Source organism: Arvicola amphibius, chromosome 7 (assembly GCF_903992535.2).
Source record: "Arvicola amphibius chromosome 7, mArvAmp1.2, whole genome shotgun sequence".
Taxonomy (NCBI): Eukaryota; Metazoa; Chordata; class Mammalia; order Rodentia; family Cricetidae; genus Arvicola; species Arvicola amphibius.
The window spans coordinates 836,862-858,625 of NC_052053.1; the positions used below are offsets into that span (position 1 = coordinate 836,862).

A 21,764-nucleotide genomic window follows, 5' to 3' on the forward strand; every position below is an offset into this window, starting at 1 on the left:
AAGTTTGATTTGAACTTTCTATAGCTGCCTGTCAAATATGGTTGTGTGGCATACCTGTAATATGCTTCATATTATAATAAGAAAAAACTATTTTGTTTTTTTAGAGACAAATGCTGTTCATTCATCCATAGTTTGATATTTAATTTGTTTTCACATTGGTAATTACACATGAGAGTAACATGAGAGAACACATTTACCTTTGTTAACCTAGCCTAGATACTTTTTATAAGCATTTCTAAGTAGAAATTCTGACATACAACAAATAACTAAATCCCAGTTGAATATGAATTGATCCTGACAGTTTAGAATTTCTAGGCATATCTTTGTTAGATTCCAGAAGCCAGCTCGAACAGTAGACAGGTTCCATGAGGTTGAAAGATGTCGGCAAGGGAAGAAGTGAGTCTGGCACAGTGGTCCGAAGAATCTCCCAGCCTGACTGACTAGGAGTCAAAATGTTTATTTATACAGATTCACAAGAAAAAGTCAGACTCGCATTTTTTCAAACAATGCAGATTATATTATTTTTCTACACACATATGCTTGAATTTCTATAACATGTCCATGGTCACAGGTTCAGTTACAATTAATAAGTACAGTTAGACAGATTTTACTAGTCCCATAGCACTATTTTAAAAAATCTATTAGACTATTTTGTTAGGGCAAGCATATTTAGTATGTAAGAGCCTGTTTACAGACAAGTTTCATTTGCAGTTTCAAAGAGATAGGCAAATAGAAAATATCTGAGCCAGTTCAGGGAGATCATCATGCCGTGATTGAAGAATATGCTATCAGTCCTGAGAGTACAAAGTGTTATGAATGAATTTGCCTTTCACTGAACTTTAAATTTTCTAGGGGCATACTCTGCATACTCTTGCATTTAATATGTTACTTATTCAGCAAACTCTTAGCATAATGTAAGAAGAGTTTATCAAACTTTCTGGTTAGTTGGAGCTCACCAGTCTTCTTTAAGTTTACATTATTTTAATTATCCTATTTGAGTTTTCTTAAAAGATGTTCCAAGAAGATCCTGATCCTGGAGTCGTGGCCTCATAAAGAAAGTTCCTAGCATCTTTGCGTTTATCACAATCTCCAGGGATAATGGGAGATTTCTGAAGAGGCCCAGCTAAAACCGTCTCCCTAAAAGTAAGAGGGGTAAAAAGTTCAGGATGTTCCTAAAGAGACTCAGATATAATTGTCACAGGAAAAGATTATAATTATATTATAAAATAAATTATAATATAAAAAGCTCCTGCACTCAAGCATCCATCAAGCAGTGGTCAAAACCAAAAGTGAGAGACAGATTGACAGGCCTGGCAACTTTCTGTGTAGCTATGCGGGAACTGTGCCAAACAGCTGTGTGGCTTCATGACTCCAGTGGAGAGCAGTGCCAATTAGAAATTCAAAAATATTGCTTGTAATTATTTCTTGGTATCTCCTCAGGGAGAGTTTCTATTCTTTAAAAAGCACACATAAACGTATCTCAGAAACTCACCCAGGCTGAGAATCACAGTGGGAAATGAAGACAGGAATTTCACAGCAGGTAACAGTGTCTTGTAGAAACTTGTAGTGTCAACATAAGGAGATGTGGCGTCCTTTGCTGAGCTCTCACAGTCTGGAGATACTAATATCTGATTCAGTGTCTATTCTTTTTTATAGTCAATGATGTCTGAGAAGATTTAGAATATCCTCATTTCTCTATTTCCTGTTAATTTTTAAAACATTTTACTGAGGTTTAAAGGGCTAATGGTATTAATTGCCTTTGAAGTATACTCAGAAATATTTATGATATTTTATTCTTAGGAAGCATCTCTCTCTGTTACTCAGTCACCCTTGTTCTAGTTCTCTGCCTCTTTCTTTTACACACACACACACACACACACACACACACTTTTAACTAGTGAACAGCCCAGATAAGAAGAGATAGATAGTAAATAAAACGCCATGACTTTATTTAGAGAAAAGAATTTGAGAAAGCAAATGTTCTGTGTATCATTATGCTGTCTTTCTAATCCTTAGTTGTATTCACAGATCTAATAAAGAAACTAAGCCCCAACCCTGAAGGATGTACAAAAAGAGATTTATAAGGAAAAATCTTTCATGTAAGTTAGTCTAACTAGTGACTGTTTAAAATCCATGTGTTCATCGTTTTGGGGCGCAATGGCTTTGGTTAACACACCTACTCATACTTCAGGTTTTGAATAGGCCATCCAGAGTTCTCTTTGTTTTATATATGTGGAAATATTTTATACATACCACCTTATTTTCCCAAAAGACTGTGGTACATCATAGGTCAGTGTGTAAGAGGGTTGTGCAGATACACTTACTTACATGCACTTTAATTAATTCAGACAAAGACAATTATTGATTGCATATGACTATTATAGATTGTTATTAATAACTCTTGATGTTCTACCCATATGTCTTAAGATTCTGTAGATCTACATACATGACTAGAGTCAAGCACATTTTAAAAGTTTTCAGCATTTATGTGTATTATTATTGGCATGCACCTTAAATGGTATTACATTTGTACATGTTTTTTAAAACTATATTATTTTCAAAAATTAAATTAAAATGTTTGAACACAATATAATACTAATAAAAATCCACAAATATGATAATATTTGAAATCTCTTGACAGGTTTTCCAATGAACACGGATGGATACCCACAACTTTACAGTGGTGACTGAGTTCATCCTGATGGGCATCACTGACCATACTGAGCTTCAGGCCCCATTGTTTGGACTGTTCCTAATCATCTATCTGATTTCGCTGGTGGGAAACTTGGGCATGATCATCCTAACCATGGTGGATTCCAGGCTAAAAACTCCCATGTACTTCTTTCTCAGACACCTTGCTATTACAGATCTTGGTTATTCAACTGCTATTGGACCTAAAATGTTAGCAAATTTTGTTGTCATTCAAAATACAATATCATTCAATCTTTGTGCTACACAATTATCCTTCTTTCTTCTGTTCATTGCTTGTGAACTCTTCATCCTCTCTGTGATGTCCTACGACCGCTATGTAGCCATCTGCAACCCTCTGCTATACAATGTCATCATGTCTCAAGCTATATGTTGGGTGATGGTGGCTGTCCCATACCTTTACAGTGTATTTGTGTCCCTCCTAGTTACCATAAATATTTTCTCTTCATCCTTCTGTGGCTACAATGTCATCCATCATTTCTACTGTGATGGTCTGCCCTTGATATCCCTGCTCTGCACAAATACAGATAAAGCTGAAATGATCATTTTAGTTTTATCTGCTATCAACTTGATTTCCTCCCTTTTGGTGATCCTTGTCTCCTACCTTCTCATTCTTAGAGCTATTCTCAGGATGAACTCAGCTGAGGGAAGGAAGAAGGCTTTCTCCACCTGTGGATCTCACCTGACAGTGGTCACTGTCTTCTATGGGACTTTGATATTTATGTATGTGCAGCCCAAGTCCAGTCACTCCTTCAATACTGACAAAATAGCTTCCATCTTTTACACTCTGGTCATCCCTATGTTGAATCCCTTGATCTATAGCTTGAGGAATAAAGATGTAAAACATGCTCTTAGAAAGACAGGGAAAACTATATGCAATTACTTCTCATAGAAGTCACAGGAATTAAAATAATCTTATTCCACCTCAAATAAATTTAAGTCCTTTATATGTTTTGGTGAAGAAAATACTAAAAAAAAAACCTACCCTTCTCTGAAGAGGAGAAAGGTTATAAACAAAAAGTTTAAGAAAAGAGGTAGCACAGAGAATTGTTTTAAAGACTGCAGACCTAAAAAGGGTAACAATATGGTTTTATTAATGTATGAAGGAAGTTAAGGAAAGGTGTCTTGTAGAGTTTAAATAAGATTTGTCAACTGAACCTTACAGTGAACTGTCTGGTGTTCCTGTGTACCTTTCCATTTATTTATATTAAAATGCACGGTTATTATTTTAGTAATTGTATTTATTTGCTTTCGTATACATTTGTATAAATTGTGTTAAAATATCTTGATCACAATGTCGAGTATGTGAAGTCTATCACTTTGATATTATGGTCCCATGAATATCAGAGCACACAGGTGCTTTCCTGTCACTGAGAATCCTACCTCCTGTTTCTATTTTATTTCTTTTTCACATCACTTCAGATATGACTGCAGCTGCAGTAATTAACACTGTATATTTAATGTTTAATAGCTCATAAGTACAATGTATCATTTAATGCTGTACAGTGTTTATATAGCTCATACTTACAATGTATCAGTTAATGCTGTATAATTCAAAGTGCATGTGTGTGTGTGTGTGTGTTTAACATGACTGTAGTTTTCCAAGGGAACTCCTAATACTTTATTTTGTCTTGCTATTGTATATATCTTAATTCCTTACCTCTCATTTCTATTTACTGAATTATTTGGCATTTACTTTTTATATTTCTTATAAGTCATAAGCTAAGTTTTGATAAGTAAATAAAAAGCCAGTGATCTAACTAACTGGAATGTGGAGGAGGCAGGTTCATCATGATTCTAGGGTCAGCCTAGACTACATAGTTTGAAGTCAATCTGAACTACATAGAGTGACTTGAAAAATAAAAAAGCACATAAACACCAATAAAGAAATAACTGTAGGTTTTGTTTGACAACCATTTTGTGGGTTTGACACAAAAGCCAATCTTATACATTATCTGATGTGTAGAAAAAATATAATTTTAAACATATTTGTGGCAAAGAAAATCATTGCCAGTAATAATGCCGATATTAAAAATATGAAAATGTAATATTTATAATCAATATAAATGATCAAACTTTGTCATTCTTGCACTAGAGACTGAGTATTGGGCAAATTTTGATAAACAACATAATTGTGTCTACCATCTAAATATATATATGTATATATATATATATTACAATATTTATATAAACACCATGAAGTAAACTATTGAAACTTAATAATAGTTTAATTTAATGCACTTGCCAATTAGTTTGAACACCGTAATATCTCAAAGAACAAAACTACAAACCACATGGGAAAAGCAATTCTACATCATAAATCGTCTTTGACCTAAAGTGTTGTAAATAGTGCTCAAAACAGTTCTCTGAGTAAACAGCAACAGGAAAGACTTTATTGCAGAATTATTGTTGTGTGCTTGTTTGTTTAGTTTTTATTTTGATTCAGCACATTTTACTTTGTTAATTTCTAACCAGAAGATAATGAAGTACAATTCCTCTGGGACATTTCCTGTAGGCTTTATCACTAAATGGTTAAGTGGATATAAACTAGTGAATTAGGGGCATTGGTAGTGTATTCAATCCTTCATGTGCTATTTTTTTTTTTTTTTAGTTAGCGTGAACACCAAAATATATGAACAGTTTGGGTGGTTAAAATCTAAAATTTCAAGATTAAATGTGCCATTTTTGTTTGATATTTCATTTAATAAACATGCTGGCTCTTTACTCTGGAGTGAAAACCACATGTTATTATTTTTCAAATTCTGACTTACTTGGAGTAATGCCTAGCAATTAAAATCAATATTTTACCTAGTAAAGAAAATCTACACCCAAAAATTTTCAATACTGAGGTTAAAAACAGTTCTACTAAAAGAGTTGGAATATTCTTAATTAATATACTTCAAAATTAGGAATACATAAATGCATAGATAATACAGAAATTCTTTTAGATTCAGTATGTTAAAACAGCTATGTGTTACATTTTGATAAAAAGAAATTAAACATATGAAGGCTTTAAAATTTGTATGCAGCAGGACATGGGTATTTTCTTAGGGGATATATTTTTTAAGAACAATGAATCTCCCTTATTAAGCAATCATAAATTAGCATCAATAGATTCACAGCTAGGGTTAGGACTTCCTCACCAATTCCCTTTCATGCTTTAAGATTTTTGTGGCTTGACTTCCTGTCATTCTTGTTCATGAAGTCACAGACACTTTCAATTCATTACTACAACAGCCCTGATAGGTCTGGAAACCAGAATTTGCCAATTATCATGGGCTGCTCCTGATGCTTACACTCTCCTAAGACCCACACCTCTCCTAGGATGATACCTTGATAGCAAACGGTGTGACACAGATGTCACATTTGGGGCTGAGTATTTGAAGTCTTTTATCGTCCACACCCTGAGCAGTTTGGGTCTCTTTTAGTCACTATTTACTAGGAAAAGAAAGCTTCTGTGATGCAAGTTGGAAGACACACTTATCTTGGAATATTAGTCCTTCAAGTTTTCTCAAGACTATATCCTTTTATCAGGATCATCATAGTAGATTCTTCTGCAGGGTCTATATCCTCTAGCTGTTCCCAGGTCCTTGGCTCCTTTAATGTTTCAAGATTTTATCTTGCAAGAATTAATTTTCTCTTTCCACCATGAGGGTTCCAGGGAACAGAATCAGGTCTTTGGGATTAGCAATAAGCACTATCATTAGATGAAACGTCTCTGGAACAGTTCTTTAGTCTTTGCATCTCTCACCAAGACTGAGAATAATTATAAGAGAGTAAAAAGACATTAATTCACCATTAAGTTATGCAATATCCAGTAGGATTTTATTATTAATACTTGAATGAAAATTTAAAATAATTTCACATCTTTCTGAGAATACTTCCTGTGGTATACGTGTGAGTACTAAAGTATTTAAGATCCTAATGCTAATACATATGAGTAGGTTTACATAAGTAGAATTTCTGGATTACAAAATAGAAAGATAAATAAGTAAGTTTAAGAGCAGTATTCTTTGATAATTAGTTTCTATCTTCTAGGCATTCCATTAGACTCAAACTATTCATGTGCAATCACTGATTTACTTAATAGTGAGAAGACTTTCTATACTTTCATATACTGCATAAATTGACCCCCAAAAAACACACCATGTTAAGGACCACACAAAGGATTTTAACTGTAGTTCCATACTGGTAGAAAGGAGTGTGACATGGCCCTTATTATCAGCAGTGTGTCCAAAGATGGTCATATTCACTATGCTCAGCAATCTCTTAAGGGTCCAGTTCTAATACCAATTCTGTGATTTCTTATTCTTGAAGCTGCTCAAGATGAAATCATATCAGTAATAATTTTCTTTATGTTAATGAAGACTACAGAAGGAATGCTAATTATCATGAGCATCTAGAAAATTACCCAGATTGGTATCATATAAAGATTTGATAGATGTATATGTTATAGACTATCTGATTTCTTTAAAATTCCTTTATCTCTCACAAATCATGTTTAAGACATATTCATTTCATATATTCTAATAAGAATTTTAGATGAATTATTGCCAATGAAAATGTTATATATAGTTCATTAAGTATACCATCTATATATAAGTTAATATAGGAGAGATTTTTATATCTAAATTTGCAAATACTTTCCTGATTTTTTCTGACAAAATTTAAAATTCTAGGATTACATTTCTCCATGTATCTTTCTAATTCCTGGTTATTTTCTGCTCCAGGAATTTTTAAAAATTACATTCATTTCTATAAATATGTTGATGTAATTAATTTCTAAGTTACTCAAGAGGGAAATAAATTATCTACATCACCAGAAGTGTGTGTAACATTATTTTACTTTAAGAATATTATTATCTAGATTTATATTCTGACAAAGTTGTTTTACATTTTGATTAAGATCTGAAAAGACATTCTGTTTTAGAATTTATGATCATCATTGAGTATTCAGTAAAGATAATAATTCTGAAAAAGATATTTGGCTCTTGCCATTTATTTTTAGCACTTTAGACAGGAAACAACTTTGTCTGTCTTTACATTTAGAAAATATAATCTTTGGGTTGTACAGTTTTTTTTAATTTTAGCATAGCAAACTAAAGCAATACAATAGAAACAAAGCATCTGTTGAAGAGTTTCCCAAGTTATATATGTTAATACTTTCATATGCACATATAAAATATATTTGGGCCATAATCTATAATAAAAAATTAATCAAGTATTCGAAATTAATTTTAATATCCCGCAGAACACTGAGAGGATTTTTTACCATACTGTTTATTTGTAGATTAAACATTTTTTTCCAGAATTTTCACTATGAACTGTCTTATTTGCCATCTCTTTGTAGTCAGTAAATGTTGGTATTCAAAATATTCAGCAAAATGAGAATGTCTATTCCACTATATTTTAATCTATGAGATATTGGAAGTGTCCACATATTAACTTTGGTTTTAGAAGTTACCTACAAAGTGTTCTAAATTGGATTTGCCAAACAAATGCTTTGTACATAATATACAGAAAGACTTCAAATCATACCAAATTACTCATTTAATTACAACTTTTATTTAATTTTATCTGTATATTGTCACAACAAATATCTGAATGCACATTGATCCTGAGAGTTTGGAACCTCCAGGCATCACCTCATTAGACATTCAAAAGTTTACTAGTAATTAGAATTTTTGGAATCTCATCAGGGAGACTCTCTAGGGTTTAAAACACAGATAAATAGATCTCAGAAGCCTATTCTAAGAACCACAGTGGGAAATGAAGACAGGAATCTCACAGAAGGTAACAGTGTCTCACAGAGCTCTTTAGTTTTAGCATAAGGAGTTACGGGCATCTTTTGCTAGACTTTCCCCATCTAGAGATTCTAATTTTGATTCAGTGTCTATTCTTTCAAATATTCCACAATGCCTAGAAAGCAATAGTACTTCTTCATTTCTGTATTTCACGTTGGTTTTGTACACTTTCACTGAGACTGAGAGAGCAAGCACTACTATCTTTTAATCATACACAGAAATATTTTTTATAAAATACCTCCCCACTCTTTGTTCTCTCTCTCTCTCTCTCTCTCTCTCTCTCTCTCTCTCTCTCATAAACACGCACACACAGACACACACATACCCAATTTTATAACTAGTGAATGGCCTATATAAGAAAAAATAGAAAATGAATAAAATGAGATATTTTTATTTGAGAAAATAATTCGAGAGCAGTAGTTTTGAGTACATCATTATACATTCTATCCCTTCCTAATTTATAGTTGGCCCAAGACTTACTAAGGATCCCCTAAAAAAATTGTAGTAACCCAGAGTGACAGAGCATCTAGGATAAGGAGAAAAGCTATCCAGAGACTGGAAGAAGAGAAAGAGAAATTATAACAATGTTTGATGACACACATGAATGAAATGCCATAAGAAAACCTATTATATCAATCTAAATCAAGTAACTGAAACTTTTACAATAATTTTCATAGAGTAAGGGTATACATTTGACTACTTTCAATCTTTTAACTTTTTAGAATATTCATTTCTTCATTATTTACTTATTTTTGATTGATATCTGTAAGTACACTTTTGCAGGGATAGAGGACAAATGATTGAGACTGTACACCCCTTCCATTCTTGTGTCTGCAGGCTCACATCCAGCTCCTCATACTCAGTGGTTTTCTCTCTGGACAGATGCTCTGACCGATACCCTGAGGCTTTTATAGGAAACTTGAGTTTGTGTTTCACAAAGGTGTAAAAACCATTACTTGAGCGTTAAGAGACACCCATCATACCTTCAAGACATAGTGAAAGTTGCTTTATTTTGTACTGAATAGTATTAATTTCCTGAGATTATAGCTTAGAAAATAACATCAAGTAATCAGTGAGTGAACAAAACAATCTATAATAAAGTATGTTTTTACTTTCACTGAGTACTAAATCTATTTTTCTATCCACTGAACTAAATCTATTCAGAGGAAACCATTTTTTTCTTTCCTTACCTGTAATAAAATTGACAGCCTGTACCTGTACATAACTCTGTATGCTTATATCATTATATATTAAATCAATATGAAAGGGACAGAGATTGGGTGATTTTCAGTTCTGCCATAATTATATATATATATATATATATATATATATATATATAAATTGTTTATTTGAAGTGTTTTAAGTGAGTGGTGTGTAAATTAAATGTAATCACCTGTACACAGAATGAGATTTGGGGAATTTCACAGCCGTGAAATTTTCCTCTGAAACTGAAGTTTTCCTCTGAGACTGCAGTTTCTACCATGATTACTATTGCAAATCATTTTTTTTTCTGGTTTTGCCGAGAAAACATCGACATATACATATTTTACAAAAGTAATAATTGTTCCCTTCCCTCTGGTGCACTGGAAGTATTCAAACATGCCTTTCTGGAGTAGAGAAATTTATTGCATGGTGTTCCATGTCATATTTGGAACACGGTCCTGGGAACTAACCACACAGAAAGATGTTTCTATTCCTCACTTGTATCATGCAAATGACATAATACTGCAGCTTGGTTTCGTTTAGGGATATCTACATCACAGTTAAAGTTTTATTCAGTATCAAGCATTAAACATCTATGACAACACAGGGCAGCCATATATAAAAGTTATATTATTACAATAATATAGTACTTCTTAATCAATGGGGAACATCCAGAGTTTGGTAATAAGTAAAATTTCGTAAACTTTCTTAATTTTTTCCAGACTTTCTCATACTTTTGTAGGTTATTAGGTATATCTTGTGTCTGACTCATGACATAAAACAACTTACGTTATAAAAAAAAAAGTGTTGCTATAACAGAAGACTAATTTATATAAAGGAATCTATCTTTTAGTTTTTAGTATTTTAGTGCTCATATGCTTTATTTTTGTTTTATTGAAAATAGACTTTTTTCTTACATAATATATCCTTATTATATTTATTAACATAGTAATGAACAAAACGTTAATGAGAGAAAACTATGAAAATTGCATTTTGTCTCTTAGAGCAACAGACTGTGACATCTTGTGTGTACCCTGTTTTCATGACCAATTCCTCCTTGCTCATCTTTGCAGATCTAACAAAGTAGTAAAATCCTATCACACATGATACACATATACATTTATAAGGAAAATACTTGTGGGTAGGTTTGTGTGTCCAGTGACTGTTTAAAATCCAAGTTTATCATTTTGTGACTAAGGCCAGAAAGTACAAACTTTTTGGATCATTTATTGTACTTCAGGTTGTCAGAGGTCCAAACAGAGACCTCTTGAATTTATATATTAAAAAAAAGTGTTTTATGCATCTCACTTTATGTTCCCAAGGAATATTTGTGTATAATAGATAGTGTGAGAAAGGATGGCAAAGACATTCTTACATGCTGTTTGGTTTCTTCATATCAAGATATTTCTAAATGAGGTGTTCAGTGCTACTCTTATTCATAGCTTTGATCAATATGAATTGGAAAAACAACTGAAGATGTTCCATTTTACATCCTAAGATTCTGTAGATCTACACAGGAATTTAGCAGTATGTATAACTAAAAAATTTTAGTAGGTTTATGTATGGCATACATACATCTTACATGTTACTACACATATATAATTATCAAGTATCAGACCATGGTACTAATCATATCAGAAATACAAATAAAATAAGAATAAATTTGATCAATGTGTGCATAAATCCAAATACCTACAATTCCAATTATTCACATTTTGAAGACTTAATCTTTTTTCCACATATATATTTATATATGTACATATATAAAATATATAATATATATGCATATTCAGTTTAATTTATACCAAGAGTATGAGATTGTATACTGTCAGGGTTGAATATTTGATATAGAAAAATTCTTTCAAGATTAACTAATGTCTGATATTTGACTAAAGGTATAATTTTCATCAAAGTTGGGGAAAGTTAGTGTTGTTGGCAATGAATTATGTCAATCTCTGATAAATTTACCATCAGTTGAGGATCAAAGATACATATCTGTGTCTTTGTTATTTAAAGTCACATGTTTGCAGTTGTGTATAGATGTGCATGAATGGTTGTATATCATGGTAAATAGTTTCTTTTAAAAGAGTAATTTAAGAAAAAAGGAAAAAAGAATAAGTCCACAGTTTTGCACATATTTTATTTAAGATAGTCTTAGTAATATGATATTTGAAATCTATTGACTGTGTAATGGCCTCTACTCAGACTAGATTTTCCCATGATGCAGACCCACAACCTCACCGTGGTGACTGAGTTCATCCTGATGGGCATCACTGACCGTCCTGAGCTGCAGGCACCATTGTTCGGACTCTTCATCATCATCTATCTGATCACACTGGTTGGCAACTTGGGCATGATCGTCCTCACCATGGTGGATTCCAGGCTGCAAACACCCATGTACTTCTTTCTCAGACACCTGGCTACTGTAGATCTTGGTTATTCAACTTCTGTGGGACCCAAAATGTTAAGAAATTTTATTCTAGATCAGAATACAATACCATTTCATTTTTGTGCTACCCAAATGTTTTTCTTTGATATGTTTATTGTTGCTGATTTTTTTATTCTCTCTGCAATGTCTTACGACCGTTACGTTGCCATCTGTAATCCACTCCTCTACACGCTCATTATGTCACGAAGAGTATGCTGGACACTAGTCACCATTCCCTACCTCTATGGTATATTTGTCTCACTTCTGCTTACCATAAAGATTTTCACTGTGTCCTTCTGTGGCCCCAATGTTATCAGTCATTTCTACTGTGATGGCCTCCCCTTGTTGTCTTTGGCCTGCTCAAATACTCATGAAATTGAGGTGATCATTTTAATATTATCAGCTTTTAATTTGCTTTCTTCTATTCTGGTAGTCATTGTGTCCTATCTATTCATCCTTGCTGCTATTCTAAGGATGAACTCAGCTGAGGGCAAAAGGAAGGCTTTCTCTACCTGCGGGTCTCACCTGACAGTGGTCACTGTCTTCTATGGGACATTGATATTCATGTATTTGCAGCCTATGTCCATTCATTCCTTTGACACTGATAAAGTGACTTCCATATTTTACAGCCAGGTTATTCCTATGCTGAATCCCTTAATCTACAGCTTGAGGAACAAAGATGTAAAAGATTCCCTTAAAAAAACAGTGCAAAAACTATGCAATACTGTCTGGTAGATTTCCTATATTGTTAAAAGTTATACAAATAATTCACAATAGTAAAGTAAACATCAATGATGGGAAAGTAGAAGGTATTTCTCTCTCTCTCTCTCTCTCTCTCTATATATATATATATATGTATGTGTGTATGTATATATACATATATATATATATATATATATATATATATATATATATATATAGTGTGCGTGTTGTATTTATGTGTTACACATATATAGGGGTGTATTTCTGAAAAAATAATCCTAGCAGCACAGAAGCATTGCTTCAGAAGGAAAGTACAACAGAAATGCTAACAGCATTAAAGCCTATGTGTAAATGAAGGGAATAAGATTTCTCAGGAGGGTTTAAATGAATATTGTATTTTGGGTTTTACTATAAATCACTCAATATTAATATGTGTCTTGGTTTTACTTCCTGCAAGTGCACTCTTGATATTTTAGTACTTTTACACATTTGTAAGTTGATATGAAATCAAACTTATCAGTCTATCAAGAGGTAATATGGGTTGCTTAGATAATAAAGTCTCATTCATATCAATGTACTCAATTATCCACATTCACTGAGATACAATGTTGTGATCTCTCATTGCTCCCTTACTTTTCTTAATTCATCCAAAATTGGGTATTTCTTATATTTTACATCCTGGCAATTAGACAGTATGTCTCAGTAAGTAGGACAACACACATTTATCTCTGAGAACCTAGCTTCAATAATTTTTCATAAGTATAAGCTGAAATACTGGCTTATACAACAAATAACTAAAATAGTTTAATACAAATTGATCCTGGTAGTTTATATAACCATCAAACAGCACCTCATTAGACTCCCAACAGTTACCTGGTAATAATAACTTCTCCTCAGGGAGAATCTCTAAGGTTTAGAAACACACATAAATAGATCTCAGAAGCCCATGCTAAGAACCACAGTGGGAAATGAAAGCAGGAGTCTCACAGAAGGTAACAAAGTGTGACACAGAGCTCTTTAGTTTAAGCACAAGGAGATGTGGGCATCCTTTGCCAGGCTTTCTCCATCTAGAGTTTATCATTTGTGAATTGGTGTCTGTTCTTCTAACATTCCTCAATGTCTGGAAAGCAATAATATTCCTTCGTTTCTCTATTTCATATTCTTTTTTAACATTTTCCCTGAAGTTGAGAGGGCTAATGTTTTTATCTATATTTTAATCATACAAAGAAAATTTTTCTTAGATATTTTTCTTATATAACATCTCATCTCTGTCTTCCTCTCTCTATGTCTCTCTCTTTCTCTCTCTCTCTTTTTCTCTCTCTCTTCTTCTCTGCCACATACACATATAAAGAGATTTATAATGAGTAAAGGGCCTAAAAAGAAAGAGATAGTAAATAACAAAGGAGTTCTAATATAGAGAAGAATTTGAGAACACAAGTGTTAAGTTTATTTTATGTTGTCTTTCAAAACTTCATTTATATTTGACTCGAGATTTCCTGAGTATTTAAAAAATTATTCTAATCCAGATTGGTTGAGTAGGATAAAGAAAAGAACTATCCAGAGACAAAGGAGAGAGAGGGAGCAATTAGAACAATATGTGATGACAAATATGAATGGAAATGCCTTACGTAAGTGAATTATGTTAAACTAACGTAAATAATTGAATCTTTAACAAGTAATTTTTATGGGTGAACTGTATAGTTGCGATTGCTTTTCATTCCTTAAAGTTTTTACATTTATTTACTATTTTTATGTGTGAGTGCCTATGTACAGAGATCAGAGGAATAGTGCATTAGTCAGTTTTCCTTTCTGTGTTTCTATTCGCAGGCTCACACTCAGGTTCACACACTCAGTTGTTTACCTCTGACATATCTCTCTGACCTGTTTCCTGAACCTTTGATGAGGGAACTTGATTTGTATCTCAAAACGGTTGTGAATACATTACTTTCTTCATTGTATTTGCTAGATACTATTAATTTTCCTGAGATTATAGATTTGAAAAATAATATTTAAGTAATCAGTGAACAAAATAATCTAACAATAAAATATTTTTTTCTTTTTATTGAGTCCTAAATGTATTCAGAGGAAAACATTCTTGTTATTACCTATAAGAAAATTCAGTCAGTGATTGAAAATCAAACCAATACAAGAGGAACAAAGAGGGGTTGTTTTAATTATGCAACAATTGATAGTTTTACATGTTTACCATATGAAGGGTATATTTTGAGTATGGAATAATATTAGTTAGTCACACGTTAAAACAACCCTGTAAGTGACTTAGGTATAAATGAAATGCACACAACAGTGAGCTCTGTGGTATACCACTCCCATTCTCTCAGAGGCTGCAGTTTGCACTGTGATTGCCACTGTAAATCATCTTATTTCTGGTTTTACCCAGCAAACCTTGACACATACACATTTTTACAAAAGTAATAAATGTTTCCTTTCTTTTGTCTGGTGCATTGGAAGCATTCAGACAAGCCTTCTTGAAGTGTAGAAATTTAATGCATTGTGTTCTATGGGATATTTGGAAGATATACTTGTGAACTTTCTGTCCCTCACTTGTATTCATGCAAATGCCATCATACTGCACTTTGATTTCCTTATATCTATACCACAGTTAAAGTTTAATCCAGTATGAAGCATTGAACATCGATCACAGCATTGGGCACCCATATTTAGAACTGCTACTACTAAAAATTATACTTTTGAAATACAGGACATCTTAGCCAACTGAAGATATTGAGAGGTCATTAATTAGACAATTTTAATAAACCCGCTCACTTTTATTTCAGATTTCTTTATGTTTTATAGATTTTAAGGAACATAGGAATTGTGTTATAAGAAAAAGTGTTCTTTGAAGAAAAGAATAAAATATATATATATATATATATAAAGAGGACAATTTAAATGTTTTTATTCTGTTTTTTAAGTTTCATATAATTCATTTTTCCCTTTATTGAAAATAGATTATTTTCTCACATACTATATCCTTATTAAGTTTATTAACAATATAATGAATAAAATATTAACACAAAATTTATTATTATGTTCATGATGACAAACTATGAACATTTCCTTTGGTCTGTTTAAGCTACGCCCTGTGGTAGCTGGTGTAAATTTTGTTTTCTTGACCAACTCCTCATTTGTTAATCTTTTCAGATCTAACAAAGAAGTAGGATCCTTGCGTGTATGATAAACATATACATTTATACAAAAAATACTTTCAGGTAGGTTTGTGTGTCCAGTGACTTTAAAATTCATGTTCATTATCTTTGTGACTATGGCCAAAGTGCACAGATTTGTTGAATCATTTATTTCTGCTTCGAGTTTTCAATAGTCCATATAGAGAAAGACCTGTTGATTTTCTATATGCCAGAGAAGTATTTTATATAAGTCACCTTATTTTCTCAGGGAAATTGTGTGTGTGTGTGTGTGTGTGTGTGTGTGTGTGTGTGTGTATGGTGTTTAAGAGGATGGCAAAGATACTCTTACATTTTCTTTAATGTCTTCATATCAAGACTGTTATGAGTGTGATGTGTAACAGTATTCTTCATAGATCTGATCAACATGATTTGTGATAACAACAGCAGATGTTCCATGTGTACCTGTTTAGATTATGTAGATCTACATATGAAACTAGAGTTATGTGGGTTGTTTTGGGTGGAGGAGTGGTTCAAGAGATAGTTTATTGAAACAGTTCTGGTTATCCTAGAACACACTTTCTAGAACAGGCTGGCCTCAAACTCACAGAGATCTGCCTGCCTCTGCTTCTTAAATGTGAGGATTAAAGAAATGAGCTATTACGTCCAGCAGTGTGCATTTATTAAGGGTTTTCATATGGACATGCACTATTGTTAGTAATCACATTACCTATTATTTTAAGTATATAATGATTATGTCAGAGTGTAGTAGCAATCATTATCAAAAAGTAAAACAAAAGAAAAATAAATTTCATCAGTGTTTGTGTAAATACAACTATTTACAATTTGAAGATTTTATCTAATTTTTCCATATATATCCATTTATACATGTACATATCTCTGTATACCAATATTTTCAGATGCAGAGGGTATTAGTGTTTGAGGCTGGATAATTCCTGGAGTAGACATTTGATATATAATAATGCCTCTTAGATTAACTTATGTCTAATATTGGATAAAAGGGATGGTTCCCATCACAGTTGGGAAAAGCATGCATCTTTGCAAAGTTGCATGTTATTCTGCTTAAAACTTTTATTTATAGAGATCCAGAGATTCATAAACATGTTTTTATTCGTTTCAAATCATGTATTTGCATATGTATGTGTATAGATCTGTTTAAGATTATATGTACACATTCAAAAATATATTTATTTTAATAGTAAATTCAAATATTTAAAGATATTTCATTAAAACTTATTAGAATAATAAAAACACACAAAATGACATTTGAAATAAATTGACTGTGCAATGATCTCTACTTAGAACAGATTTTGTCATAAACCGGGATGGAGACCCCCAACCTCACAGTGGTGACTGAGTTCATCCTGATGGGCATCACTGACCGTCCTGAGCTACAGGCACCATTGTTTGGATTCTTTCTCATCATCTATCTGACCACACTGGTTGGCAACTTGGGCATGATCGTCCTCACCATGGTGGATTCCAGGCTGCAAACACCCATGTACTTCTTTCTCAGACACCTTTCTATCACTGATCTTGGTTATTCAACTTCTGTGGGACCCAAAATGTTAAGAAATTTTATTGTAGATCAGAATACAATACCATTTTATTTTTGTGCTGCCCAGTTGTCTTTCTTTAGTATGTTCATTGTTAGTGAATTTTTTATTCTCTCTGCAATGTCTTATGACCGTTATGTGGCCATCTGCAAACCACTCCTCTACAATGTCATTATGTCACGAAGAGTATGTTGGGTCCTGGTGGCAATCCCATACCTTTACAGCATATTTGTTGCTCTCATAGTCACCATAAATATTTTCTCTTCATCCTTCTGTGGCCACAATGTCATCAGTCATTTTTACTGCGATGGTCTGCCACTGATATCTCTGCTCTGCTCAAATAAAGAGGAAAGTGAAATGGTAATTTTAATCTTATCAGTTATTGACTTGATTTCTTCTCCAGTTATCATCCTTGTCTCCTACCTGCTCATTCTCAGAGCTATTCTCAGGATGAACTCAGCTGAGGGAAGGAAGAAGGCTTTTTCCACCTGCGGGTCCCACCTGACAGTGGTCACTGTCTTCTACGGGACGTTGATCTTTATGTATGTGCAGCCCCAGTCCAGTCACTCCATCAACACTGATAAGGTAGCTTCCATCTTTTACACCATGGTCATCCCTATGTTAAATCCCTTGATCTATAGTTTGAGGAACAAAGATGTAAAGCAGGCCCTAAGAAGGACAGGGAAAGGAATAAGAAATATATTCTAAAAATCAAAGGTAGTAGCTGTACAAAGGTATACTAAAAAAAAAAAGGAGATAGAAAAATTTATAATTCCAACTTTGCCTGCTGTGGGATAATACTCTTGTACACTAAAGATTTGTCACTCTTATTGGTTTAATAAAAAGCTGATTTGCCAGTAGCCAGGCAGGAAGTATAGGTGGGGCAATCAGACTAGGAGAATTCTGGGAAGAGGAAAGGCAGAGTCAGTCACCAGCCAGATGCAGAGGAAGGAAGATAAGAATGCTTTAATAAGAAAAGTACCAAGTCATATGGCTAAACATAGACAAGAATTATCAGTTAATTTAAATTGTAAGAGCTAGGGAATAATAAGCCTGAGCTAATAAATCAAACAGTTTATAAATAAAAAAATGTTGTACTTCACCAGAAATAAATTTATATGTGTTTTAAGTTTCAGAGAAGAAGACATTAAAAGCTAATGCTTCTCTGAAGAGGAGACAGATTAAAAACAAAGCATTTGAAAAATTGAAGCAGCACAAAGAATACATTTTAAACTATATAAACCTAAACAGGGTAACAATGTGTTTGCTGTATGTGATGAGACAGGTGTCTCTGATAATTTAAATTTATTTTGTGAATTAAACTTTACAATAAATTGTATGGTGTTCACAATTATCTGACTTTTTGCTTTACCTGCACTGTTATTGTTTACATACAGTTGGTATTCATATTTATTTCTCTAAGCTCTTAAAAATCTTGATCACAATATTAGGAAAGCACTTTGAGACTGAGATCTCTGTAATCATCGCACTCAGAAGCCGCCTTTTCAAAGGGAATCTTATGCCCTGATTCCATATCCCTTTTCTTTCACTCACATCCTATATAATTGCTATAGCAATGTTTAGTGTCATGTATTAGTAGTTCATAAGTTAAATGTATCATCTAATATTGTGCAAGTCCAAGCATACATGTATTTGTGTGTGTGTGTGTGTGTGTGTGTGTGTTTATGCTGACTTAAGATTTTTATGGCAGTTTTTACCCCCTTTGTCTTGTAACTGTATAAATCTCAATACTTTAGTTCATACTTTTGTTTACTGAATGATTTAATGTTTCCTTTCTACATGAAAAGTACAATAGTTGCAAAATAGATACTAATTTTTGATTATTGGATAAAAGGCCACCCTTATAATTATCTGGAATGTGGATTCAAGTGGAATGAAGATCAGTCCTGACTATATAGTTAGGCTGGGGTCAATCAGAGCTACATATTAAAATAGAAATAAAGACCAGAATCACTCATGAAGCAATATTTTAAGTTTTGTTTGAAAAATCACTTTGTGGATTTGACAACAAATCCAAGCTATTATGATATCATTTTAAAATTTTTTATAGCCCTCTTTAAATAAATTATTCTTTTGTTAAAAACAGTTTTTTTCAGTGAGTATATGGGTTTTGATTTTTCTTTAATTTTTATTTGTTTTTTATTATACTTATCAATCCAAGTTCCCACTCCCCCTCTACATACTCTCCACACAACCCCCTTTGTATTCTTCCTATTCATCCTCACAGCTATTATTCTCAGAGTAAATTCAGCTGAGGGCAAAAGGAAGGCTTTCTCTACCTGTGGTTCCCACCTGACAGTAGTAGCTGTCTTCTACAGGACTTTGATATTTATATATTTGCCCTCTATGTAAATTCATTTCTTTGACACTGATAAAGTGACTTACATCTTTTACACTCAGGTATCTCCATGTTAATTTCCTTAATCTATAGCTTGAAGAACAATGTTATATATGATGCCCTTAAAAAACAGTTGAAAACCTATGCAATATTGCTCTCTATATAATTCACAATAGTAAATAAGTACTCATAAAAGGAAACGTAGAAGATATGCTCTTAAAGAGAAGTCATATGTCAAAGACCAGCCTTGATGAAATTTGTACATTCCAGGGTAGGAGTGCAAGGATTAGAATAATAAAGCAAACGGTACAGAAATATATGAGAAATAAGACATGGGAACACTCGACATTCAGTGAATACTGAATCCTAAATCCTCCAGGTTTATATACTTATATACTTCACTTCAAAGAAGTGAAGGGGGAGATACAACAGACTTCATTAACATGATATAAGGAGTAGATTTGAATTCCCTGACCTTTGATCCAGGTGGAGCAGATCCACCTCCACACCCAAAATACTAATTAACCAGAATCGCTCCTTGTAGCCACATCTGTTGTCAACAACTTTGAGCAAGCAAAAATAAGCTCAAACTATCTGACCTCCAGTTGAGGTGGAACAGGCTCACCTATATGGGTCTCCACAGTCAGATTATTGTGTATACACGTATGTATGTGTACATGTAATACATATATATGGAAGAATAAACATAGCACAGAAGCATTGCTTTAGTATGAAAGGACAATAGAAGAGCTACCAGTGTAAAAGTGAGCATGTGTGGGAGGAGACTATGAGTTGCTGGAGGATTTTATTGGATATTATATATTGGATATTGTAATAAATCATTCAATGTTTACATGTGTCAATTTTACTTCTTATAAGTGCATTCTCTCTCTCTCCTCTCTCTCTCTCTCTCTCTCTCTCTCTTTCCTTCCCCCCCATTGGTTTTTCAAGACAGGGTTTCTCTGTATAACAGTTAACAGTTGTAGCTGTCCTGGAATTAGCTCTTGTAGACTAGGCTGGCCTCAAACTCATGGACATCCAAATGCCTCTGCTTCCCAATTGCTGGGATTAAAGGTGGTGGCACATGCCTTTAATCCCAGCATGTGGGAGGCAAAAGCAGGCAGATCGCTGTGAGTTTGAGACCAACCTGATCTACAAGAGCAAGTTCCAGGACAGGCTCCAAAGCTACAGAGAAACCCAGTCTCGAAAAATAAATATGAGTTGACTGAAAAAAGTCAAACTTCATCAGTTTATCAGGAGGTGAAATATATTGCTTAGATATTAAGGCCTCATTTATCTGGCTGTAATATGAAAGATGAATACCCACGTAGCAATCTAGGTTCCCCCTCTCCCTGCCTCTCTGCTTATCCCAACCTCATTACCTCCCTCACCCTCTTCTCAAAAATAAAAACAAAAAAAACCCAAGAAACATTAGAAAAAAAATAGGACAAACAAGCAAAAAAAAAAAAATAGAACGATAAAATGGAAACAAACCTTTTGTTTAAGGCATTTGCTTGTTATAATGTATTGTATGTTTTTATATATGGAAGGTATCTGGGGCTATAAACTACAACCAAAACTTAAGTGAGGAGAGCAAATTAAATATGCTTTTATATAATGCCGTAAAATATTTGTCTTTACTGCTAATTTAGAGATTACATAACAGTCATACCCAGCATCTTCACTAAGAACTACATCAATTGTAATCTCTTCTTATTCAGTAAATGCTGATGTTTGAAATATTCAACAAAATTGATAATTTCTACTCCTATGTATTTTTAATCTATGAGCTATGAGATGTGTGATGCATTATTATATATATGCATACATTATTTTATA

General features: G+C 33.1%; 3 protein-coding genes across 3 annotated transcripts; all 3 read left to right on the plus strand.

Annotated features, from left to right (window-relative positions):
* The first annotated feature begins 2,659 nt into the window (after positions 1-2,659).
* Positions 2,660-3,601, plus strand: LOC119818985 (olfactory receptor 8K3-like). The gene has a single exon (XM_038336918.1). The coding sequence runs from the start codon at positions 2,660-2,662 to the stop codon at positions 3,599-3,601; it is 942 nt and encodes a 313-aa protein (XP_038192846.1).
* Positions 3,602-11,937: 8,336 nt separating this feature from the next.
* On the plus strand, positions 11,938-12,879 carry LOC119819024 (olfactory receptor 8K3-like). Its single transcript, XM_038336996.1, has one exon. It carries the CDS (start codon positions 11,938-11,940, stop codon positions 12,877-12,879), a length of 942 nt encoding a protein of 313 aa, XP_038192924.1.
* Positions 12,880-17,335: 4,456 nt separating this feature from the next.
* LOC119818975 (olfactory receptor 8K3-like) lies at positions 17,336-20,494 on the plus strand. The gene is made up of 2 exons (XM_038336883.1): positions 17,336-18,242; positions 20,487-20,494. Exons 1-2 carry the CDS (start codon positions 17,336-17,338, stop codon positions 20,492-20,494), a joined length of 915 nt encoding a protein of 304 aa, XP_038192811.1.
* Positions 20,495-21,764: the final 1,270 nt, after the last annotated feature.

What these genes read in the sequence shown, in the direction of transcription:
- LOC119818985 (XM_038336918.1), top strand. Translation starts at nt 2,660, where the DNA reads ATGGATACCCACAACTTTACAGTGGTGACTGAGTTCATCCTGATGGGC.
- LOC119819024 (XM_038336996.1), top strand. Translation starts at nt 11,938, where the DNA reads ATGCAGACCCACAACCTCACCGTGGTGACTGAGTTCATCCTGATGGGC.
- LOC119818975 (XM_038336883.1), top strand. Translation starts at nt 17,336, where the DNA reads ATGGAGACCCCCAACCTCACAGTGGTGACTGAGTTCATCCTGATGGGC.